The sequence below is a fragment of the Arvicanthis niloticus genome, chromosome 6 (genome assembly GCF_011762505.2).
Source record: "Arvicanthis niloticus isolate mArvNil1 chromosome 6, mArvNil1.pat.X, whole genome shotgun sequence".
Classification (NCBI taxonomy): domain Eukaryota; kingdom Metazoa; phylum Chordata; class Mammalia; order Rodentia; family Muridae; genus Arvicanthis; species Arvicanthis niloticus.
In genome coordinates, this window is record NC_047663.1 from 13,011,311 (window position 1) to 13,037,439 (window position 26,129).

General features: G+C 46.5%; 2 protein-coding genes across 9 annotated transcripts in view; one reads left to right on the forward strand and one right to left on the reverse strand.

Annotated features, from left to right (window-relative positions):
* Positions 1 to 26,129, reverse strand: part of Arsg (arylsulfatase G) — a 133,764-nt gene that overhangs the window by 100,185 nt on the left and 7,450 nt on the right. For 3 of the 5 annotated variants that reach the window (XM_076935551.1, XM_034505659.2, XM_076935550.1), the window contains exon 2: positions 22,991 to 23,300. The gene's annotated coding sequence lies outside the window, so the exon portion shown is untranslated. Of the gene's footprint in view, positions 1 to 1,347; positions 1,486 to 22,990; positions 23,301 to 26,129 lie in introns of those variants that run through there. The other 2 variants (XM_076935555.1, XM_076935553.1) reach the window with 1 other exon arrangement.
* On the forward strand, positions 1,423 to 24,159 carry Slc16a6 (solute carrier family 16 member 6). Of its 4 annotated transcripts, none has more exons than XM_034505654.2 (6): positions 1,423 to 1,515; positions 11,309 to 11,547; positions 15,022 to 15,165; positions 16,678 to 16,806; positions 19,709 to 20,521; positions 21,683 to 24,159. In XM_034505654.2, exons 1-6 carry the CDS (start codon positions 1,469 to 1,471, stop codon positions 21,931 to 21,933), a joined length of 1,623 nt encoding a protein of 540 aa, XP_034361545.2. In that variant the 5' UTR covers positions 1,423 to 1,468; the 3' UTR covers positions 21,934 to 24,159. The 4 variants fall into 4 exon arrangements, with proteins under 4 accessions (XP_034361545.2, XP_034361546.1, XP_076791663.1 ...); XM_034505655.2 differs by lacking the exon at positions 1,423 to 1,515 and adding an exon at positions 1,599 to 1,825; XM_076935548.1 differs by lacking the exon at positions 1,423 to 1,515 and adding an exon at positions 1,625 to 2,258.

Consider the following 26,129-nt stretch of genomic DNA (forward strand, 5'->3'; position numbering starts at 1 on the left):
GGCGTGGACCACACTTGTCTGGAATGGGGGAAAGGTTTAATTATTCCTACAAATTTGCCGGCTATTATCCAGTGGTGGCCTGGCCGGGCTACAGTGACCATAGTAACACACCAATACACCTGCTTTCCCACTTAGCCCACACCAGAGCCTATTAACAGCACTGGATGACTGCATCCCCTATTCGTGGGGAAAATCATAGAGCAAGGAAGGGTTTTTTATTAAAATTTAGACCGGGGGCTCCTCCCTGTGGTGACCCTTTAGGCACACTCCCAAAGTAGGTTCTCTGGAGTTTCTAACCTCAGAAAGACAATCTCTGAACCACAACCAAGCAACAGGGATTGCCTAAATCTGAGGGGTGGGGGGTAGGGGTGGGGGGGCGGGGGAGGTGCAGAGAACACAGCCTTTGCTGCAAGGCAATTCCCAGTTTTTCTCTAGAAGTGTGAGATGGAGTCCAGGAAACCAACTTTGCGCCCCTCTCTGGCTCTGAACAGTCCCTAATCCTCAGACACGTGTTGTCCTCAGGAATAACTCAGGCTTCCTAGGAAGCATCCATTTAATTCATAGTGACCTTGGGGTCAAGGGGCTTGGAGGTGTGGGGCTCCCGATCCCCTACAGAAGCCTCCAGTGGGGTAAGGCTGCAGTGCACCTGTGCTCTCGCCGCCTCCCGCCTAGGCCGGTGCACGCGCACGGAGGAGCGGAGATGCTGACTCAGCCAGGCTTCTCCCATCCCTTTCGCGCGCAGCGCGGATGCTGGCGGCTGGTGGCTGCTGCGGCTGCAAACAAGGCGGCACGGAGGGGTGGCGGGTGTGGGGGGGGGGAGACCTTGGGGGTGGGGGACGACAATACACCGGTAGCAACCCGGCCGCGGGCTCCTTGGGGCCCATTGCGGCACTCCGCCTCCCCCCCCCATGCCCGGAAGGGGAACTGGCGGGGCGCTCGAGTTGACGAAATTTTGGGGGGAAGTGGTCTCCAGAGAAGGAACTCGGGATCCCGCGCGTGCTCCGCTCACACCCAAACTGGAAGGAACCTGTTCAGTCCGGGACCAGCGACGCGCGGGACCAGCCCAAACGCGCGCCTCCCCTACCCCCTTCCCCCCCGATCCTCCTCACTGGCTCCCCAAATCCTTAGGGCGCGGGCGGACACGGGAGCTGTGCTCGGAGAGGGGGTGCAGGGACGCACTCGGTCGCCCGGGGCTCGATCGCGCTCCCGCTCGCACTGAAGCTAAGTGCGGGGGTCCGATCCGGCCGGGATCGCACGGGCACGCGCGGATGAGGGGATGAGGGCGTCCGGCCCAGGACCCCAGAGGCGTCGGCGGGGATGGGCGACCCGCGATGGCAGCGCGGTTACCTTCCGTGACCCCCGGCAGCCGGCAGGCGGGGCGCGTGCCTTGCGCGGCCCCGATCCACGTGGGCCCGCGCGCGCGCACCAGGCCGGCCCCCTCCTTGCAGGCGCTCGGCGCTCCCAGCACATGGTCGGCGGCGCGCCCCCGAGGCCGGCGGAGACCGGCTGCAGCCGGTATAGGATAAGAGATAGGCAGAGAGAAGCGGGGCCGGGGCGCGGGCGGCGGCACGCACGGCCCGGGAGGAGGCGACAGGGTTGGGGGGCGGGGGGAGGGTGTGGCTCGGGTGGCCGAGGCTGGCGTGGGTTGGGGGCCAGGGTACTCCAGGCTCCGAGGCCGGAACCAACTTGATAGAGACTCTGGCCCACGCCCTAAAGGGTTAAACCTTTTTTCTCATGTTACGGAGCGGTTTATAAGAAGGCTCCGGAGGCCCAGCCTCCGCCTTATTGGGAGCCTTTGGGGTTTATTCTCTTCCCTTCTAACTTGGTGAGTTGGTTTTATTATTTTACATGCTTAAAAGTTTGATTGTGGGGTATGGGTTGTTTGTTTGTTTGTTTTTGTTTTTTAAATATATGTTGGGTCCTTTTTTTTTTTTTTTAAAGGGTGGGGAGGAGGAAAGCACTTAACATTTTAACATTTTGAAGAGGTTAATCCGAAAAATATTCTGACAGTTGGGAGTGCTCGGGGCCACCGGGATGACGCGCTCTCGGGCAGTTGTGGGCAGCTGAGAGTTGAATGTCCGTGACCCTAAGTATAGATGGGTTCTGGGAAATACCTTAAAGGGTGCCCTGGCCTTTAATCGTCCCCAACTCGGTTGAAAGGAGCCGGGCTGTGAGGCTAGTCCGGCGACCATCTCAGACCCTCTGTGGATTTTCCTCATGAAGTTGCCTGCGCGTCGTCAGAGCGAAATGTCAGAGAGGTACCTTCCTTCCCCGGGCTCGCGCGCGCACCCAAGGCGGCCACTGAGGCAGCACGAGGGGAAAGTGGGACTCCGGGTCTCCATCCCTGTTACCCCCCCCCCCCGACCCCAGGGCGGTCCTAGAGAGAGACAGATTTCCCTTCGGAGCGTGGGTCCCACACCTTGACGGTTTGCACTGTCACCCGCTGCCCGCTGGTCCCGCACAACTTACAAGGTTCGCCGGGCTACCAGCTGCAGCAAAGTGTCTTGCAGCTGAGCGGCTCCAGACAGGGGAAGAATGATTTTACAGAGGAAATAGGTTAATTTCCTTCTGGGCTGTTTTCAGTCCCTGCACCTCAGCAGACAAGTGATAGAAGTTTGTTAGACGGCGTGTAAAAAAATGTCATCGAACAAGAGAGTAGGGGGAAGATCGTAGGAACTGAGGAACCCGTTACAACTCCTTAACCTGGAAGATGGTGGTTTGTACAGCCAGATACTGCCAGCTGCTTTTACGGAAGAAGATGTTTTTACCTTAGGATTGAGATTTCAGCCTCTGGTGATCTGACTGTTTTTGCGAACCATACTGATGAGTGTCTAGCTACAAGAAAATGCCTATGCTAAGATCTCCCTGTGTACCAAGCACTATTATGTGGCTCTGGGGGTTGGGGAGAATACAGTCGAAACACCTTTTCTGGTAATTAAGGGAACGGCGTCTAAGCTAGAAACTGACAGTATGTAAATAAACAATGCAGTCAAGTGGAAAACTGGTCTTGATGAGTACCACCGGCCCTGAGTTTTCCTTGTGCGGTTTCCAGAAACAGGACTTTTCCTCTGTGGAACTCCAGAGGAAGACACTTAAATTAGGGGCTTGGGTTTCAACTCGATGGTCTTGCAAAAAAAAAAAAAAAAAAAAAAAGTGAATTGGTTGTAGCCAGTGATTCACTCAATGTGTCTGAGACAGTTTAGCAGATTAGAGTTGGGATTTTGGTTGTTTTTTTTTTTTTTTTAATAGAGAATTCAAACAAACTGCCCCCCCCCCCCCCCCCCCCCCACACACACTCAGACTGGTCCAGCCAACTGAGGCTAGAGACAGCTTGTCAGAAGCTGTGTTCTCCGGGCTACACCTTGAAGGAGCCTCCCAGTACGTCTGTTCTGCTGACACCAGCAGCCAGCCTTCTAAGCTTGTCTTTTGGACTTCGCCCAGAACTGACCCTAGACTAACCCCAGAGGCTGCATGATAATCCAGTATCTTTATGCCTTTTGGCCAAATCCTTACAGCAAATGAAATCACTGTGAATGTCCCAGGTAATACGACTCTCCAAGTCTTGTAGGATATTCATTTATTTAGGCCATGCTTCCTTCCCCTCCTTCAGCGAGACAGTCTTATCCTGTAGCCCAAACTGGCTTGAAACTCACTGTGTAAGGAAGCATGGCTTCCTATCTTGGCCCCCTGAGTGCAGCCATCTATAGGTCTAGGAGCAAAGAACCTCACTCCAGTTTGTTTTATTTTATAATCTCTCCTTTTTCCTTCTTGAAGGAGACACGAGGGTAACCAAAAGCTACTAGGAAATACTCTAAACTGCCCAGCCTTCCTTTTCTTTTCCCCCAAAAGGACATTGGGGGTCTTGGGAAAAAGCCAGCAGGAGCCCACTCAGAATAACGGAGCTATCTAATGGGAAAATACCCTAGATACCGGCCTTCACAGATGCAATTTAGCCATCAGGAGATCTCTGCCAGTTCCTAACCACTGCCCAAGGGTTTCCAGAAGATAAAGTGACTGGACTTATCTGTAGGTGGTAACTCAGAGTCAATCGGGGTCAAAGGTCATCCTTGGAGTTGCCTCTTCTTAGGAGACAAGCTCTGGACTCAGAACTTAGTTAGGTTCAGATTCTACGTATCGGGGAACACTGAATATCAAGAAGTGAAGTGGTGGCCAGAGACCATCAGGTTGTTTAACCAGCCCTGCCATTTAGAGCCCCACAAGGTATTTCCTGTTAGATGCAAAACCAAACGGGCAGGTAGTTTTGATATCTGTATGTAATTTGCAGAGGCTTTTGAGTCGCCAAGTTAAAAGGTTAGGCCTTGGTTGCTTTGTGCGCCGCCTGATGGTTTGTGGAGCCCGATGACCTGCTGGGTAAAAGGCAGAAGGAAGACTGGAGCAAGCTGCTTATTCTGCAGCCAGACACTTCCTCATTTTAACATTCCTTTTTAAAAGGCATGAGCTGTGTTGCTCTGGGGGTGCCCCAAGACTTATTTTGTTTGGTAAACTTTGAAGGGGACTAGTTTTGTTTCTGTTGCTTGTTAGTGCTCATTTCCTTTACTGTTTGGGGGAAGGTTTGCTTTTTGTTTATTTGCCTTTTTTTTTTTTGTCTTTGTTTCTTTGGGGGTTTTTTGTTTGTTTTGTTTTGTTTTTTTTTTTGTTTGTTTGTTTGTTTTTGCTTTTTCGAGGTGGACGAGAAGATAGACAGGACTGTAGCCCAGGCTGGATTTTTTCTTTTTTCTTTTTTCTTTCTTTCTTTTCTTTCTTTCTTTCTTTCTTTCTTTCTTTTTTTTTTGTTTTTTTGACAGAGTCTTGTTGTGTAACTAGAAGCTGGCAATCCTCCTGCCTCAGTCCTCTGAGTTGGCCACAATGCCCAGATTGTTCAGTAAACTTTCAGCAAGCATATGTGAAACACAAAAAGTTGTTGCCCTCTAGGAAGCCCGCCTCACAAAACCTTTTCCTCTAGGGGAGGGAGGTTGACTTAGGGTCTTATGCAGCCCAAACTAACTCAGACTTGCTTATAGCAGTGGGTGTGACTTTGAGTGAATTCCTGATCCTCTTGCTTACATATGTATTAGGTAGCACGCTACCGTGCCCGAGCTTTTATGTGCAATCTTAGCTATAACCTGCCGATATTAGGTATTATCTTCTAGGAAGGCTTGTACTGCTATTGTGCCGTACTGTGGTCTTATCTCACAGCCACCAATGGTAGGATATAGGGTGCCCTGGGCTCATAACAGGAATAAACGTTAGAGTTGGCTTGGGGAGGCCATCTTACCTTCATGATGATTCCAGTAAGAAGGTAGAAAGCTTTATTTCCCTTAAACCTCAATTGGTTGGGCATGGCTGGTTTGTGCCTTTAAGCCCAGGCAGGAGGATTGCTGCAAATCTGTATGTATTGAGCCTGGGGCTATAGCATGAGTGTGAGTGAAAGCTGTATTTAGTTGTAGCCAGAACAGAGATGCACAGACATAAAGCAGGACTTTAAAGCATAAACGAACCAACTGATTATCCAAAATGGGCTCAGAAAGTAAACAGAAGCCAGAAGTTCGGTATCTTCTGAGCAGCCATGGTGGATCAAATCCAACACCCAGCTGCTTCACACTGCTCACTCAAGACTCTTCCAGAGTTAGCACTTTGCCGCCTAGCTCAGTTTCCTTGGGCCACCCACTAGGTTCAGCCTGAAATAATATCAGCTGATGAATAGAGTTTAATGCTAAAGTCAAAAAATATCAAAGCTGGAGGATGGACGTCTTAGAGATTCTCCAGTCTCTGCTGTCTGAGATGAGTACCTTTAATCCCAGCCCATGAGGGGTGGAGGCAGGCCGATGGCTACAAGTTCAGGGCCAGCCTGGTCTACGCCTATATCAAGTTCCAGTATAGCCAGGTCTACATAGAAAGACCGTGTCTCACTAAAGAACAACAAAGTTCCCCAGTCCCTTCTAAAGAGGAGTGCCTGCCCAGAGATGGGAAGTGACTACCTCAAGTCACACAGTTGTGTGGCTATAAACAATCCAAAATCTCTATACAAGGTTAAGAGTAGTTTGGGGGTGGGAGGCAACTCTGCAGGTAAAACCCACCGGGTGAAAAAGAACCAACTCCCACAAATTGGCTTCTGACCGCCACAGCCACATGAGAGTCGGTTACAGCATGAATGCATTACACTTGCCCTGAGACATACATGTAAATAAATAAGTTAATATAAAAACAATTTTTTTAAACTTTTTTTGCTCTACAGAGTGAGTTCCAGGACACAGAGAAACCCTGTCTCAAAAAAAAAAAAAAAAAAAAAACAAAAAAAACAAAAAAAACCTTTTTTTTGCAGAGTGCTTTGTCAGGCATATTGGACTCCCTTGCAGCCTAAACCTCCTGTAATTTTAATTTTGTTCGAAGGAAATAGGTTGATCCTAGTGCCACCTGGCTTTTTCAAGAGTAGTGTGATCAGCCTCAAGCAGAACTCTGAGGTTATCTGGACACAGCCTCGGATGATGGCAGGAACTTCAGAGCAAACCACAGTTGCAGTTTGGACCCACCCATCCAAATAAAATACAAAACTTTAATCAGGACAGAGGCTAAATACTTGCCTGGTGTGATGTGACACATCTTTAATCCCAGCACTCAGGAGGCAGAGGCAGGAGGATCTCTGTGAGTAGAAGCCAGCCTGGTCTACATAGTGAGTTCCAGGATAGAACAGCCAGAGCTAATAAGACCCTGTCTCACAAGAAAAAGACAGAGAGGGAGGGAAGGAAAGAGAGAAGGAAAGAAGGAAGGAAGGAAGTTGGTGTGAAGTGATATTCAAGACATAAAAGTCAGATTTTTGTGGCCTTAGAATATAATTGAGCAAAAAGGGCATATTTATAAAAGTAAACAATTACCCATTAAGGGGTTCTCACGTGAAGATGAGGCCATGTTAGTTGAATTTGTCAGAGGAAGCCTGACAGGAACGGAAGACCAGAAGGAGCAGGGCTGTGGTGGCTGCTACAGCAGGTGTAGAGACTGTATGCAGCTTGGAGAAATGGCACAGTGACAGGCAGGAGAGCTGGAGACCACAAGAGCCACCAGGAGACTTTGACTGTGGCAGGTGAGTCAAGCTTTAGAACCAGAAGGAAAAAGGCTCCACAGCTAGGTTGGGGTCTGATAATGGGTCACACAGAAAGTCAGACTCATTAGATTTTTTTTTCCTTCAGAGAGAGAAGAGTGGTTGAAACACACACTCAGCAATACAATGTTGCCAATAGAACCATTTTTTTTTTTTTTTTTAAAGCCAGGAGAAACCTGTGAGCATCACAAGGAGAAGGTCCCTTAAACAGACACACAAGAAGGCTTTGACAGCTGTAGGCTCACCACCCCTGGCTTCCCTTCCCACCAGCATCCTTCCCCAGGGAAAACCACTGTCCCAAAGCCAACACCGAGGAGCACTTTTAAACCACAGCTGGCTGCTGTTTGCACTCCTCTGCCCCAACTGCCTGTCTTCAGGGCGACTTTGGAAAGATTGATGAAGGAGAAGGGTTGTGGAGACCTCCCTTGCTGGCAGACTCCCGACTCCCGTTGTATTTCCAATGCTTTCCATGTCACTCTGCTGAAGCTGCCCAGACTACATCCTGGAGCTCTTTCTGAGCCTGTGCTGCCTTTTCCTTCGTTCTCAGGTGTAATACACAACGGGAAACTGCTGCAAAGGACACAAGCCTCTTAAATTATCCCATCCCCTGTTTCACCTGACCAAATATTTAACAGGGCCAGAATATGAAAAACCAAGGGTTGCCGGGCGGTGGTGGCGCACGCCTTTAATCCCAGCACTTGGGAGGCAGAGGCAGGCGGATTTCTGAGTTCGTAGGCCAGCCTGGTCTACAGAGTGAGTTCCAGGACAGCCAGGGCTACATGGAGAAACCCTGTCTCGAAAAACAAAAACAAAAAACAAAACAAAAAAAAAAAAAAAGAAAAAGAAAAAAGAAAAACCAAGGGTATAGCTCTTTCAAATTCCAGGCTATTGTGGGAAATAACAGTAGGATGAGATAGGTTAGACATGTCACTGTTTACGATTTGTGAACTAGGAGCCAATGAGGTGTTTACATTCTGCCAAGCTTGTCAACCTGCAATCGATCCTCAGAACTGCCTCTTCAAAGTTGTCCTCTGACCTCCTCACACACTCAGTGACACTCGGGCACACAAACATCCACAGAATTATTTTATTTATAATTTATTTATTTCTATTTTTATGTATATTGGTATTTTGTCTATATGTATGTGAGATCCCCCTGAAACAGGAGTTACAGACAATGGTTACCTGTGATGTGGGTGCTGGGAATTGAACCCAGGTCCTCTAGAATGCTCTTAACTACCGAGCAGTCTCTCCAGCCCCAGAGAATTATTTTTGTTTGTTTTGCCTTGCTTTTGGGGACAGGGTTTCTCTGTGTATTCCTGGGGCTGTCCTGGAACTCTCTCTGTAGACCAGGCTCACCTCAGACTCAGAGATCCACCTGCGTCTGCCTCCCAAGTGCTGGGATTAAAGGTGTGTGTTACCACCACAGAACTAATTTTTAAATTCATTTTTAAATTAAAAAAAAAAAAAAAAAAAAAAACCTCACAAGTCTCTGCATACATACTAACTTTTAGGGGGTCGTTGTCGCTGTTGTTGTTATTTTTTAGAACATACATAATATAATCCCAGCCAGTTGGGAAGGTGAGGCAGGAGAATCTCAAGTTTAAGGCCTGTCTGCTAAGATTCCCTGCTTTAATGTGTACAAGCCCTGCCAAGCTCAGTACTGTAAAAGCAAAGAAACATCTTTGCTTTATGCTTTTGTTGTGTGAATCCGGCCACCAAATATCAGGACTATGTAAATACCTGGAAAATTCAGTGGTGTTCAATGATACAATCAATTCTTTGTTGTTTGTTTTTCTTGGTTTACTTTGGGGGAGAGGGTGATCTTTGGTTTTGGATTTTGTAATTTTTTTTTTTTGAGACATGGTCTCCTATAGCTCAGGCTGGCCTTGAACTTGTTATGTATGTGCCCTGGCAAGAATCATTGCCAATAAGAGGTCTGAAACTATGGGTTAACCACTGCTATTCATTGGGCTAAAACTGCTGTGCTCGTTTCAAAAGTCTCTGTAACTGAAGAGGCTATTAGAGTCTTTTCCTTAGCTGTGGTGAGGCTCATCCCTGCTCACCCTGTTGAAGTCTGAAGAGAGAAGCATAAGATCAGGAGTAACTCCCTTAGGTTGATATGCTCAGGCCCCGCAGGCCTATGACGTCCCATTTAGCCCATGTTAAGTATTCGTCACACATTCTGAAATTAATTAGCTCCTGGTGACCAACTTGGAGCAACAGAATCTACATTCAGAAAACTCTTTCTTGTTGTTGTTGTTGTTGTTTGTCTGTTTTGTTTTTCGAGACTGAGTTTCTCTGTATAGCCCTGGCTGTCCTGGAACTCACTCTGTAGACCAGGCTGTCCTTGAACTCAGAAATCTGCCTGCCTCTGCCTCCCAAGTGCTGGGATTAAAGGTGTGTGCCACCACTGCCCGGCCATTCAGAAAACTCTTATGTTTTCATGGAGAATCACTTTCTGTCCGTGAAGATACCTCTGTGTAGCATACCAAATAGTAATTAGGATGCTGTTTACTGAGGGGGAAACAGGAGCTGAAAGGGTTGGGTGGATGACTGGATGCTAAGTGGACAGGAGTGGGAAGTCTCAAGCACTTGCTATGTGGAAGGCACTGGACAATTCTCCCCATGTTGGGCTTCTCTTCCTATAAGCATGCCTCGTGGCCAATTCATTTTCTGTCTTCCTTTTTTGTTTATTTTGGTTTGTTTTCAATACAGGGTTTCTCCACATACCCTGGCTATCCTGGAACTCGCTCTGTAGATAGACCAGGCTGGCCTCAAACTCAGAGATGCACTTGCCTCTGCCTCCTGAGTGCTGGGGTCAAAGGTGTGTGCTGCTGCCCAGGCTCCAGTTCGTTTTCTTTACCTAGTCTATATTCTCTGACATCAGCATTCATGCTTGGTCCGGTGGGCATTCTGCGTCCTTCAGAGGGCCTTCACGTATTCTGCCCAGGCTTATTTGTGGTTTTGTGTATGGTTTTTCTCACTTTTAATTTTGACAGAGAAGTCTCATGTTCAGATTCTTTGTGGGTTTCATGTATAGTATAAAATATTGTACAGATATTGTGGGGAGCTGACAGAAGGCAGCTATCATCCTTGCAGCCATCTTGAGCCATGTACCCAGAAAAGAGACTTGATTACATCAGCCTGCAACAGCTGAGCACACTCTGATAACATCTTGCTTTAGATACCCAGGATCTTCCCTTGGGTGTGTGAGACTTAAAGGTGTGATTTAGAGCTTAAGGGCATGACTTAGAGATCAGATTTAGAGACAAGGCCTAAGGGCATGACTTAAAGGTGTGGCTTAGAGGCGTGGCTTAGAAGTGAGACATATAAAAGGCAAGAGGCAGACAGAAGAGTTCAGTACAACTTGGAACTAAGAATTAGATTAGAGAGTACAACTTGCAGTACAGCCTGGAACTAGGAATTAGGTTAGAGAGTACAACTTAGAGTACAACTTGGAGTAGGAATTAGGCATTGAGGAAGAAGACTTTTTAGGTATTAGGCATTTGGCACTTGGAGGAAGAACTTGGAATTAGACATCAGGCACTTAGCACTTGGAAGAAGTAACTTGGAACTTGGAGGCACTAGGGACTAGGAACTCAAGACTTGGGACTTGAAGAGAAGAAGAGAGACTGAAGAATAAACAGGATTGAATCACATTCTGTCTGGTCTCCATTCTCCGCATCCGTCCTCACTCTGTCTCTCTTGCTGAACCCCCACCCTCGGACCAGAGCAGCTTGGGGCAGTGCAGTTCAGCCCCCAAGGCTTTTGGCAGTGCGGGTCCCAACATTGACAGAGAGGTGCGAGACATTTTGGCCCCCAAACTTGGGCTAGAGCGGCTCTCAACATTCTGGCCCCCAAGTGTGGGCCAGCTTGGGCTGCAACAAGATATAAAATTGTACGAGGCTGTAACTAATTCTATGGATTCAAATACTTAATAAGTAGTTTTTGTGAGGTGTGTTTGCTAAAGATGAGAATCAGCCTGCTGTGGTGGCAGTGGTGCCATAGGCCTTTAATCCCAGCTGTGGTGGGAGACAGCACCAATAACCAGCAGTGGTCATTCTTGCATACATGCAGTTCAAATTCAAGGCCAGCCTGGGCTACATGAAACCCCCACCTCACAAAAGAGACAGAGACAAAAAGAAGACAGGAAAATGATCAAGCCTTATATTACTTGTCTGAATTCTCTTTCTCATGTTTTTATTGCAGATCAAGAATGACCCAGAAGAACTCGAAGCTTTGCTGCAGAGCCAATGTGTATACCCAAGTGCCTGACGGAGGATGGGGCTGGGCAGTAGCTGTGTCTTTTTTCTTCGTTGAAGTCTTTACCTATGGCATCATTAAGTCATTTGGTGTCTTCTTTAATGACTTAATGGACAGTTTTGATGAATCCAACAGCAGGATTTCATGGATAATATCGATATGTGTGTTTGTGTTAACATTTACAGGTGAGTACATAGGTGGCATCCATATGTCTGTTTGTGTTAACATTTACATGCCAATATATCTGTCAGTACAAGCTTAGCCTGTGCACCTGGTCCTTTTAATCTGCCCGCCTACCTGTGACAGTCATCAGTGGCTCTGTGATGTGTCCTCTCATATGTCCTGTTGGACTATCTAGCATCAATTAAGGAGTGTGTTTTTTAGCAGGCTGGGGACCAGCAAGAATTAGGAGACAGTGAAGAAAACATCATGGTTTCCAGACGTAGTGTCTGTAGTCTAACAAACATTTTAGACACTGTACTGTCTGCAGTCTGGGAGGTAGTTCAGTGGGAGAATGCTTGCTTGGCATCCGTAAGGCCCCAGGTTTGATTCCCAGTACCACAAAGAAGGAAGATACATATAGTATCCATGTGCTTGTGGTCTGTAGAGCATTTTGAAGACAGTGGTAAACCCCAGTCCTCCAAGAGCCTAGGCAGTGGTTAAGAAAGAACACCCAAAAATCCCTAGGTACTAGCCTTGACCGCACATGCACTAAAAATGGAGCCACACAGAGTCAGCATGACTCCTGAGCAAGGAGAACATGCATATCCACGAAGCATTTCAATTTTCTTAATGACTAAGAACGCTTTGCCGGCATGCATGTCTGCACACCACTGGAGGCCAGAAGATGATGTAGGATTCCCAGGAACTGGGATTATAGATGAGATGGTTTTGATTTGCTGAGTAGGTGCTGGGAGTTGAACCGGGTCCTGTGGAAGCCAGTCAAGTGCTCTTAATTGCTGAGCCACACCGGGCGGTGGTGGCGCACGCCTTTAATCCCAGCACTTGGGAGGCAGAGGCAGGCAGATTTCTGAGTTCGAGGCCAGCCTGGTCTACAGAGTGAGTTCCAGGACAGACAGCCAGGGCTACACAGAGAAACCTTGTCACGAAAAACCAAAAAAAAAAAAAAAAAAAAAAAAAAAAAAAAAATTGCTGAGCCACCTCTCCAGCTCCTCTATATGTTTTAAAAGGAAAATCATTTAGCATGCTAAAGCTCTGGGCTCATAGAGACACGCTGAAAAAAAAAAAAAAAAACAGAATAAAAACATTTCAGGGTGGACACGGGAAAGAATAAGATGGGGTGAGTAAGGGTGGATAGTCGGTCCTGTATCTCAGGGTTCTTCACTTACAGATTCAACCAGCCAGGCTGAAAATGTTCCAGGGCTATTGACCATTGCTGGGTCTACCGTGGTTAGCACATCCAAACGTCTTCCTTGTGACGTTCATTAATCCGCCCTAAGCATAGTGCGACAACTGTTGGCATGCTCTTGCCTTCATTTAGGGACTGCAAATGGTCTGGAGATGATATGAGTATATAAAGGATGTGTATAGGTTTTAAGCAAACACTGTGTCGGCATAAGGAACCTGAGTGAGCACCCATGCATTTGGGTCTCCTTATTGGGAGACTGCCCTTAAACTTCCCTGACTCGTGTGTGCCCTGTCATGCAACATGACCTGTGAGTTAGAGCGATCTTAAGTGTAGTTCATTTTAGACATAGAATATGCTAAAAGGCTGCTCCATCCTGCTGGGTTTTGAGACAGGATCTCACTGTGTAGAAGTGCTCCCATCAGCAACTACAGTCAATACAAGCTTGCAGACGCTTGTGGCCAAGCTGATGGTCTGCGTTTGATCTCTGAGACCCATGTGGTAGAAGCAGAGGAACAACCCCCCAAAGTGGTCCTCCAGCTCCACTGGTGCTCCCACATACATATACATACACATGCATACACACATACACACACATGCATACACATACAAACACATACATACACATATACACACACATGCATACACACAGACACATGCATACATACACACATATGCATACATATATACATATACATACATACACATACACACATATACACATGTATACACACATGTATACGCACATGTACACACAGACACATGCATATATACACATATGCATACATACACATATACATACATATACACATATACATAAACATGCATATACACATACATAAACAGAAACATGCACACATATGCACATATATACACATACACACACACACACACACACACACACACACATACATACATGCATGCATGTTTAGTTTTATTTTGGTCTTTTGAGACAGGATTTCTCTGTGTAGGTAGCTCTAAATGTCCTGAAATTCTCAGTTTGTAAACCAGGCTGTCCTTGAACTCAGTCCCTCTCTGCCTCTGCCTCTGCCCCTGCCCCTGCCCCTGCCCCTGCCCCTGCCCCTGCCCCTGCCCCTGCCCCTGCCCCTGCCCCTGCCCCTGCCCCTGCCCCTGCCCCTGCCCCTGCCCCTGCCCCTGCCCCTGCCCCTGCCCCTGCCCCTGCCCCTGCCCCTGCCCCTGCCCCTGCCCCTGCCCCTGCCCCTGCCTCTAGTGCTGGGACTAAAGCCATGTGCCATCACCATCTGGTCATACATGGAATTTTAGAATATATATATATATTTACATTGTGGAAACTAACAGTAACATGCATATTGATTCAACAGAATCCCGCCCCTTCTCCCCTGCCCTTCTTTTCTTCCCTCCCCTCTCCTCCCGTCTAGTGTGTTCCTCTTTGACCCAACTTTGAGGGGTTCACTTATCTTAGTGTTGAGGCAAATGTAAGTTGGAAAGAATTTGCTAGATTTCAGTGTCCCCGGGACAGAGTGTTTAGAAGCCAGACAGACTAAGCTCCAAGTCAGTTGTCCTGTGGCTATTGTCTTTTAAATGAGCATGCCTGAGAATGTGTCTTCTTTTCATCCTGTATTATTTTCTGTACAGTACAACAGAACTAGGTAGACTTTGACCACAGACGGGGTTCTTTTAAAAAAAAAAAACAAAGCAGTGAAGATAGAAAAAGTTGTTAGGAAAATGACCCTAAGGAGAGCCAATGTATGCTGGAGAGCAAAATAAAGGCATATACAACTCTGTATTGAGCAAAGATAGTTCACCTAAAAATGTATTTCATGTGTCTACCTCACAGATGCTGGAATCTAAGGTCTTGCTCATGCTGGGCAAGCTTTAGCCCCAGCTCTACCCCAGGCCTTGCTTCCCTCTGACTATTTGTCAATAAAGTACTGGGGAATTGAACCTAGGGTCTGGGTAGCGTTAGCAACTGCTCATCCCATGAGCTGCAACCCCAACCTTCTTTTTAAGTTTTTGCCCAGGACTGTCTTGAACTTGGCAATCCTTCAGCCTCAGCTTCTTAAGTCGCTCAGAATGTGCTCTTGAGCCACCAGGACTGGCTCTTTGCGTTTTGAATCTGAACAAACGCTAAAATAACCTCTGGCTCGACCAACTGACCGACCGACCAATAGCCGTTGCAGAAATCACCCCAGGTTCTTACATCACCCCGTGATGTATAAGTTCAACTTCACACCGTGTGGGAAGGAATCGCAGTGAAAACTAGCACGGAAACCCAAGGTCAAAGGTCTTCTTCCGTTCCTTTCCCTCACAGCTCCCCTCTCCACAGTCCTGAGCAACCGCTTTGGACATCGGCTGGTGGTGATGGCAGGGGGTTTGCTCATCAGCATGGGAATGATCGCTGCCTCCTTCTCCCAAAGGGTCTACCACATGTACATCTCCATAGGGGTCATCTCGGGTGAGTGCCTCTCCTTGGCTCAAGGGCTCTGTGCATGCTGAAGAAGGGAGGGATGAAACCGAACCCAGATCGTATTGGGTTCTCTCTCTCCCCCTCCCCCTCCCTTTCCCCTCCCTCTCCCCCTCTCTCCCTCCCCCTTCACTCTCTCCCTCTCCTTCTCCCTCTCCCTCTCCCTCTCCCTCTCCCTCTCCCTCTCCCTCTCCCTCTCCCTCTCCCTCTCCCTCTCCCTCTCCCCCTCCCTCTCCCTCTCCCCCTCCCCCTCCCCCTCTCCCTCCCTCTCCCCCTCTCCCCCTCCCCCTTCACTCTCTCCCTCTCCCTCTCCCTCTCCCTCTCCCTCTCCCCCTCCCCTCCCCCTCCCCTCTCTCCCTCTCCCTCCCCCTCTCTCCCTCTCCCTCCCCCTCCCTCTCCCCCTCCCCCTCCCCCTCCCTCTCCCTCTCCCTCTCTCTCTCCCTCTCCCTCTCCTTCTCTCTTTTTCATTAAAGTTAATTATGTCTGAGAAGTGATTTTGAACTGGGTGATTTGGATGGATACTGTCCCCATGTGAAAATACATTCTCAACCATCCAAGAGCTTTTGTTTTGTTAGGGAGAAAAAATTTTTTTTTACTCAGAACTTTTCTTCCTCTCTAGTTTGAAGCCTAGATGCATCATTTGCACAACATAAGATTTAAGGTCTTAAGCTAGCGTTTCCCAGATCAGGCGGTGAGCACTCTGGGCTCTGTAAACGGTATGCTGGACTTGGTCTTGGGGGTGTCTGAGAAGACACTGATGGTAGGCGATATATGTGTATGCCTAGTTTGCATACTTTAAATTTTGTATAGAGCTCTGCCCACATCAGAAGCCTTAGTCGGACAGACGGGGGTGACACATGCCGGTAATTTCAGCACTCGAGGATTACGCTCAGGCCGGGGAGCAATGATTGTGAGGCCAGCCTAAGTTACATGTCTCAAAAATAAATAAATAAATAAATAAATAAATAAATAAATAAATGAGAAAGACTTATTTCTACATACAAATATTACATAAAAACTACTTTGGATAATTTATTCTACTGTGAATTGTATAAATTTGGGGAGTTCTGGAGAACGGTTCTCAGTCCTTATGTCTCAGCTGCCTACATGACTGTAGCTGCATTTCTTTGTTTATTTATGGTTGCAACAATCTCATGTATCCCAGGATAGCCTCCAAGGGACTATGCAGTAGCTAAAAGGTACCCTTGAACTCCTGATCTTCCTGAGTGCTGGGGTTATAGGTATGCCCTACCATATCCAATTTCACATGGTACCTGGGGACTGAACTCAGGACTTTGTATATACTAGACACACACACTACCAACTGAGCTATACCCACAGTCCTCCAGCTCAAAGGTGAAATCCATTTTCTTTGCCATCGTTTTTTCTGCAGAATGATTGGCTTGGCTCCCGGACTTCTACAAAACCCTCTGCTCTCTAACCATGCCCTCCGGGCTCCAAGCATGTCTGGTACTCACCGGCCCTTTTGGTTTTCACCCACAGGTTTGGGATACTGCTTTAGTTTCCTCCCAACTGTGACCATTCTGTCACAGTACTTTGACAAAAGGCGTTCGGTAGTCACTGCGGTTGCTTCTACGGGAGAGTGCTTCGCAGTGTTTGCTTTCGCACCAGGTATGTGAGTGATGGTGGCTCATTGGCTGGGGACTGGGGAAGCCAGTCTGGTGTTATTGCTGTACTAACTTGGGCCAACAGCGTGGGTGACTTGTAATGAGATGTCCCAGGCTCTCTCTTTCAGCCCATTTTTAGGATATCCTCCTCCTCCCCTACTGCAGGAATTCACACCATTTTAATCTTAGTCCAAGTTTATATAAACAGATATGTGTTCAGTGGGATGGCTTTCTTGAGACATGAAAAAAAAAATCCCTAAAGCATTTAATAATATGGGTTCTTCATATTAATACTGCTCCCTTTCCAAAAGTGCTATACTCCGTGTAGACGGAAGTTATGCCAATGAAATCAGCGTTCTCGTGTGCGTGTGAGGAATCTCACGGTAACACTTTCCCCCTGGTTTATTTCCCCAAGTTAATGTTAATACATGAGATACGAGAAAAGTTAAGTCGCGGGTAGATAACCTCCCAGACTCATTCCTATTTTTCTCCTTTCTTCCCGGGTGCCCTGCGCCCCCTCCCCTTCTGCATGCCGGCGAATTCTCCCACTGAGCTGCGGCCAGCCCGATGCTCTCTCCTGACAGTGCATCCGTGGGTTGCAAGGTTGCAAATAGAAGTGATTAGGAGCTAAGTATTATAATATCTGAGGCTTTCAGGTAGTTCAGAGAATTGTGTTCAAACACACTCACACACAGACACACACACACACACACAGAAGGGGGAGAGGAAGAGACTCAGAGAAATCATGTTGACTGTTGAATTTAGATGAAGGCTGAGCATATGCCTGCCATTCTCTCTGTTTCTATTTCTTTTTTAAAATTTTTGTATTTATTTATTTTATGTATGTGAGTATACACTGTAGCTGTCTTCAGACATACCAGAAGAGGGCATCAGATCCCATTACAGATGGCTGTGAGCCACCTTGTGGTTGCTGGGACTTGAACTCAGGACCCCTGAAAGAGCAGTCAATGCTCTTAACCACTGAGCCATCTCTCCATTTCTTAAAAAAAAAAAAAAAAAAAGAAAAAAAAATTCTTGACTCAAGGAGTCAGTGAACCACGAGTGCCCTAAGCATAGAAACCGTGGATTATTCAGCTGGCACTGGGCACACCGTTCCTGGCACTTGGTTCATGCTTAAGATGTTACATGGGGAGCTGGACACATGGATGTGGTTACAAGTGCTGACTGCTCCTGCAGAAGACCCACGTTCAATTCCCAGCACCTGCACATCCACATGCTGGCTCACAACCAAGTCCTGAGGGAGCTGGTATTCTCTTCCAGCCTCTGAGGGCGCTGCATGCATGTGGTTGCATAGGTACACATTCAGGCAGACACTCTCATACACATAAAACAAAAAATAAATAAGATCTCAAAGTAAGGTGTTTTTTTTTTTGTTTGTTTTTTTTTTTTTTTTTTTTTTTTTTTTTTTTTTTTTTTTTTTTTTTAATTTAAGGAGGTAGGGTGAATAGTTTTGCTATTGGGATGGAGACTCTTGCTCTCTGTGACCACCCCTCACTGAGCTGCCTCTGGCCAGTAGCCTCTGCCCTGGGTTCACAGTGAGAGAGGTGAGACCCCAGGATGCTAAGGACATACTCAGGTAGAAACTGGAGCACCGAATCCTTTAATGCTAAAATAAGAGAGAAGTGTGTGTCTTTTGAGTTAGAGTTCACAACGGAGACCTGCAAGCATCTGTAGAAAGGATGACCAAGACCTTGGGACACAGTGAGAAAGCCCAGGGTGTCACAGCAGACATGCTTAGGACTTTTTTGGTGTCCAAAGAAGGAGGCAGGCGAATGGAAACGTTACGCTTTAGAACTCAGAAAAGCAGGCAGGCTTCATGTAAGGATCTTAAGCAACTGCCTCTTATTTGAGTTTTTAGTTACTTTTCATCACAAAGATTGAGTGCGCAGGATGCATTGTGATACAGTTCAGAGTTGGGTAAATTATTTTTATAAGAGGTCAAATAGTAATAAAAAATATTTATTGTGTTTTCATGGTATCTGAGCCTCCTAGTATCCAGAGTATCCTGCATGCGGGTTTTCTAACCACTAATATGTCCTCAGCCCCGGGGATACGTTCAGCTTTGGGAATTACATGTGTGTGTTAGAACTACTCAAGTCTGCCGTCTCAGGGCAAAAACATCCTCAGACTATGTGAGTGCACAAACATGGTTCAATTCCAGTCCAGCTTTATTCAGTGGGTCAGATTTGGCCACTGTGGGCTATTGTTTGTTGAGCCTTAATGTGGGTGACAGACAAATCTTCCCTCCTAGGCCTCTGCCTGGAAAAACCCACTGCCCTAAGCTCTTTTGGAAAGCTGGGCTGACCGTTGTTTCTAGCATATACAATAATAAGTGTGCACATTTTTTTATTCATTTGTAAAATGCACCAGAAATCAGAATATCCCTATGTTTACAGGGATGGGGAAACATCTCCATGCAATGTAAGCGTGGGGCCCTGAGTTTGAATCCTCAGCAGCTGTGTAAGAAGCTGAGTATGGGGCACATGCCTATAATCCCAGTACTAGGAAGATGGAGACAGGTGGATCCCAGGGACCAGCCAGTCTGGTCAATTCCAGATTCAATGAGAAAGTCTGTCTCCGAGGGTAAAGAGGCTTGGGGTTGTAGCTCTGTGATAGAAAATCGTTAAATTTAAACCCCATCACCCCATTCAAAAGAAGACAGAACAGTCAAGAAAGACACCGGGCGTTAACCTCTGACCCCTACATGCAAGTACACATTTATTTACCCCCTCCCCATATAGTATAGAATGTCTGCATTCGCCCTAATTGAGCAGAATTTATTACTGAAAATTTTAATTCACATTTCTCCTGGCTATTGCCTGCTGGATCTGGAGTCTGCTTTTTGACCTTGGATTTTTTTTTTTCTTTGCTTCTGTCTCTTTAAGCCATCACGGCTCTGAAGGAGCATATTGGCTGGAGATACAGCCTCCTCTTCGTGGGCCTTCTGCAGCTAAACATCACGGTCTGTGGCGCCTTGCTAAGACCGATTATTATCAAAGGGCCAGTGTCGCCGAAAGCAGTCACTCTGGAGCCCCGCAGAGAAGTTCAGTATATGCTTGAAAACGAGAAAACGCGGACCTCAATAGACTCCATCGACTCAGGAGTAGAACTAACTACCTCACCGAAAAATGTGCCTAACGAAGCTAAGACGGAGCAGGAAGCCAGAGCCGAGCAACAGCAGACGCTGGTGGCTGGCCCCAAGCACAGCCGGAAGAAGGCTCCGCTGCTGGACTTCTCCGTCTTGAAAGAGAAGAGCTTCATCTGTTACGCGTTGTTCGGCCTCTTCGCCACCCTGGGGTTCTTTGCACCTTCACTGTACATCATCCCTTTGGGTATCAGTCTAGGCATTGACCCTGACCGAGCCGCATTCTTACTGTCTACAATGGCCATTGCGGAAGTGTTCGGAAGGATCGGGGCAGGGTTTGTCCTCAACAGGGAGCCCATTCGCAAGATCTACATCGAACTCATATGCGTCATTTTACTGACGGTGTCTCTGTTCGCCTTCACTTTCGCTACGGAGTTCTGGGGACTCATGTTGTGTAGTGTGTTTTTTGGCAGTATGGTTGGGACCATAGGAGGGACCCACATCCCGATGCTGGCCGAGGATGACGTCGTTGGGATCGAGAAGATGTCGTCTGCAGCTGGAGTCTATGTCTTCATTCAGAGCATTTCGGGGCTCGCGGGACCACCCCTGGCAGGTGACTAGACTGCTTTTTTCTTTGTTGATTAGTGGGTGTGCATATGCCACAGTTTGCATGTAGAGGTCAGAGGACAACTTGGAGGGAGTTGGTTTTCTCCTACCACCATGTGGGTCCCAGGGATTGAGCTCAAATTGTCAGGCTTGGCAGCCAGCGCCTCCACCCACTGAGCCATCAAGATGGTTTCACTGGTTAGTACAGAATGTTTCTTTGTTGTAGGGGCAAGTTATGTGTCACATCCTAGCTGTGATATGCCCTTACACTTTCTGTGATTAAAGCCAGGCTTAGTGGCACACATCTGTCACACCAGCACTCCAGAGGCACAGGCAAGCAGATCCTCTGAGTTCAAGACAAATCTGGTCTAATATATTAAGTCCCAACCGAGCCAGAGCTACATAGTGAGGCTCTCTCAGAAAAATTAATTCCTGTGATTAGAAATTGTGCTCATTAAAAGATTCCTCAAGTAAAAGCAACATATCCCTTCTTTCTGTTAGGAATACAAGCTTGTTAAGCCAGCACACAACTTTAATCCCAGCACACTTGGGAGGCAGAGACAGGTGGCTCTTTGTAAGTGTGAGGCCAGCCTGGTCTACAGAGCGAGTTCTAGGACAGCCAGGGCTACACTGAACAACCAAAATAAATAAATAAATAAATAAATAAATAAATAAATAAATAAGAATACTAACTTGTTAAGATACCGGCATCCAATAGTCCTGTCTTTTTGATTCTCAATAGGATGGACTTAGCCAGCAAAGAACTAGTCAGTAACTTAAAACTCAGTTTTGTCAGGTGCTAAGTATATTGTGTGCTTCATTGCTTTCTCCAGCCCAGCAGGTTTCTGCCTTTGACTATGTTTCCTTCAGAAAATTAAAACCAAAGAAGGAAGCTAGCTTGGCATGGTGGTCCGTGCCTGTAATCCCAGCACTGGGAGGTGAAGGCTGACAAGCATAGGAGGTGGAGGTTGAGCAACATAGTGAGTTTCAGGGCAGCCTGGGCTACTGCGTAAGACCCTGCCTCAAAAAATAATAATAGTAAAATAAAATAATAAGATGGTAGGTCAACCTAAGAGATGGAGAAGTTTGTGGACTGGATAGAAGCCCAGGCGTGAGGATGTACGTGGTGGTGATGCCTGTCACTAACGGTGCCGATGCTTTCTTCCAGGCCTGCTGGTTGACCAGAGCAAGATATACAGCAGGGCCTTCTACTCGTGCGCAGCAGGCATGTCACTGGCTGCTGTGTGCCTCGCCCTGGTAAGACCCTGTAAAAAGGGCCTGTGCCAGCATCCTCATTCAGGTGACAACCAGACAGACAGGCATCGTGGGAAGGCATTACAGGACATACCGGAGGACTTTCTGGAAATGGATCTTGGGAAATGCGAGCACAGGGTTCACATGAAAATGGATCCTGTGTGACACATTTTCATGTCGTAGCTTCTATGTCGCCTGGGAATGGAGCCCCTGGGGATACAGGGAGGGGGAGCCACCAACCACTAGACCCCACCTTCAAAACTGCATGAAGGCACTGCCTGTCAGACAGCAGGACCAGCAGCTGTCTCCTCCCCGCCAGTCCCTCTTGCTTGTTCTTTAAGCCAAAACCAAAACAACCAAACACTTTCCAAACGGGAATCCAGCCTTGTTCTGTAGCAATACAAACCTAAGCGGAAGGACCTGGTTGACATTCCAACACGAAAGCAATGCCAGGAACTGACAGACTGCTGTTAAAGCACTCACTCCTGTGACAAACTACTATTTTATAAGGTGACACCCAGCCCAAGTCACAGAAATGAATTGGCCATTCCAAAATGACAAAAAGAAAAAAAAAACACAATCTTGAACCATTAAAGACATTGCTAATTTTAAGAAATACAATTATTTTTAAACGATTCGAAAAAAAAAAAACTACTAAAGTTTACATTGACGAATTGTGGTCTCTGGGTTTTCTGAATACCGCATGAAAAGAAAGCAATGCTTTCAAGCCGAGCATTTGATTCATATGCAAAAAAAAATTAAACACGTATAACAACTTGAACTTCATAAACATGAAGATTATTGCTATTTTTCATGGCCAGTCATCATCACCACAAGTATTTCAGTTAATGTTAAATGTTAAATTGCTTCCATGTTTCCTATTTTTCATAATGTAAGAAATAAATAACTGTTGTGTCTTTAATTTAAACCACTATTTATTATTAAGTTATTCTAGGATGATTAAAACAATCAAAACAAAGGGCCAGCGAGATGGCTCGGTAGGTAAAGGTGCTTGCCACCAAGTCTGATGACCTGGGTTCAATTCCTAGAACCCACACGATAGGAGAGAACTTCTGTGAGTTGTCCTCTGACCTCCACACACATGCTATGACATGCATGCACCCACACACAGATACACACACAAAAACTATTTAAATGTAAAAAAAATCTAATAATGAAAATAAATAAAAGGTGATTGGAGATATACACAACATATTTTTACCTCTGTTCTGTAGTTCTATAAATGCTTCGGAGAGCTTTTCTGGTCTCATAATGTCAGTTCTCCACAGCCCAAGTTGTAGCAATTCTTCTGGTGTTGTTAAAGGCAACATTGTGCTATTTAAATGGGGGTGGGGAATAAGAGACGGCAAATCGCCTCAGCGTCTACACTATCAGCTAAGAATACTTGAGGATCTTCTTCGATCAGAATTATATTTCATTGAATTGTTGGAACATTTCCAGTGGTTTTGTTGTTGTTGTTGTTGTTGTTATTCAATCTGTGACTCTGTTGTTGAAGCATTTCTTCATTTCGTCTGAAATGGGAGAAACGCAGACATCACCATCACTGAGTTACAAGTTGCAATTTACATCTTCTGTAGAACTTGATTGCCCTAAGTTGCCATGGGTACCAGGTACCTGGTCACTGCTGTTGGAGAGTTACACTACACTTGTGTATAGTGTTCTGCATTCTAGCAGATCTCTGTAAAGGGGGCAGTGTAAGGATGGGGAGAGGGGGTGCTTCCTCACCTGTTTGAAGGCATCTCACAGACAGGGTGACCGATGCTTTGCTGCTCTGCCCTTCCTCATCTTTACTGTTAAGGACCACTCAGGGGGAAACGTAGAACAAGCCTAGTCTGGTTACAAGTACACACAAGCTTGAATCTTTTCTCTGCACTGAGATGGAGGGGGTGTGGCTTGTCACCACCTGCCACATTTAATACAGCATCTTATCAGCCATAGAAATAGGACAATCTGTAAAACTTTGGGGAGGGTGAGTGACTGGAAGACGTTGTCTGTCCAGAAAAGCAGAAACACCTGAAACCGGATGGATGTAGCCAAGCTCTGTGGGGCTGTCCCCGAGAAATACTTCAGGCTCGTGGGCAGGTTTGCAGATGTATGTGACTTCAGCACTTTACAAGTTATTTTGTACTACGAATGTTCAAGACGATTTAATATTTATAACTGATTTCTGAGGGATCTACTCTTAAGTTCAATCTGTATACTGCATGAGACAAGAAAATGTATACCCATTTCAGTATGTCAACAATCAGGGGTGCAAATGTTGAGAAGCAAAAAAAAAAAAAACCCACCACAGGATCACTGATCTGTTCTGTATGAGTGACATTCTGGTACTTAATGGATTTACAATAAATTTATGGCTTTTTATTTAAAGAGTGATGTTCTTCTGTATTGAAGTGCTTTTTATTGATCTCAGAAACTGTAAAATCCTGGAGCTACCCCAGGACACATAATGACTAACTATTCTCATCCATAGTCAGGACACAGAAAAAAAAAATGATCAGAAACTTTTTAAAATACATTTTTCTTAATTATCTGAGAAAAATATAGTATTTTTTGATCATATTCAGCCCTCACTCCTCTTTTTAACTCCTCCCAGACTCTCCCCACCTCCCTCCCACTCCTACTGTATCTTGGGGTTTTCTCTTTTTTAATTGCTTTTTCCCTTCCCTTCCCTTCCTTGTTTTCCTTTCTTTTGTTGTTGTTGATGATATTTTATAACCCATGGAGTCCAATCTGTGTAGTTATGGGTGTGAAGCAAGGTGGACCTACCAGAGCCCACACACCATTAAAGAAAACAGAGGTCCCTTCCACCGCCTGTCAGTAGCTCCTCAGCTAAGCTGGGGACTAGGCTCCTCCCCATCCGTGCTCAAAGGGTGCCCAGCTTGATCCTGTGCAGTCAGCTACAGCGACACAGCCTTTGCTCTGGTCCTCCCTGACCCCCTGGGTCTTACAGTCTTTTCACATCCTCTTCCGAGATGGCTCCTGAGCCTTGGTGGTGCATGACATAATGGTCCTTCTGTCTGAGCACTCCCCTGACACATACTCACTGCACAACACTAAAACTGCTCACTTATTTTTTCAGACAGAGTCTCGCAGGCTGGCCACAGACTTCATAGCCCTTCGTCCGGCAACACTGTCTTCAGCTGACCTTTCTTTTTTTTTTTTTTTTTTCTCCCCCCTGTTTGTTTGATTGATTTTGTTCTGCTTTGTTTTTGAGATAGAGTCTTACTACTTTGCTACATAATCCAGACTGGCCTCTAACTCATGGTGATCCTCCTGCCCCAGCTGCTGCCTATATACAGGACTTAAAAGTAAATGCCACCAAAATCTTCATTTGTTTTTCTTCTCTCTCTCTCTCTCTCTCTCTCTCTGTGCGTGCGTGCGTGCGTGCGTACGAACGTACGTTCTCTCTCTCTCTCTCTCTCTCTCTCTCTCTGTGCATGCGTGCGTGCGTGCGTGCGTGCGTGCGTGCGTGCCTGTGTGTGTGTGTGTGTGTGTGTGTGTGTTCACGGGCATGCTATGTAGGTATGCTTGTCTATGTATCCACACGTGTACACCAGCAAGATTGCTCAGCTAAGCTTAACAACCTGAGTTTGATCCCCAGAAGCCACATAATGGAAGAGAGAACCAACTTGTACAAGCAGCCCTCTGATGCCCACACATATCCATGGCACGTGTGTTCTTCCACTGCCGTGCACACAAGTTAACCCAAAATGTATTTTTTTTTTTTTAAGATGTAATCACATCTGGGCACTGGGGTGCATACCTGTAATTCCAGCATCTGAAAAATGGGGGCAGGAGGATGGCTGCTAGTTCAAGGTCAATCTAGACAGGGCTACATCTTAAGAAAGCATTAGAGTTTAAAATGGTGTGATGTTAAAGGTACTTCAAAGGCCACGCCCTTATTGGGAGGTGGGCCTAGTGAAAGGAGTCCGATATGGAGAGCAGGTGCTAAAGGGGGCTGTTTGTCTCAGCTATTTTTGCCTCAGTGATAAGAAACTGATATAACTACCTAAATTCAGTTACAGAAAGCCCCAAGAACTTTTCAAGTCTCTTGTTTTGTTCCATGTGTTTATTTGCTTGCTTGTTTTTGAGACAAGGTCTTATGTAGCCCAGACTCACCTTAAACTTAATATTTAGCCAAGAATGACCCTAAACTTCTAATCCTTCTGTCTCCACTTCCCAAGTGCTGGGAATACAGGCATGCGCCACCCTGCTTGATTTACATGGGGCTGGGGGTTGAGACCTGGGTTTTGAGCATGAGAGCTGATCACTGTGTATCAACTGAAGCACATGCCTTCTCTGAATGCTAAATCTCTAAGTAAACATCGCAGACACCC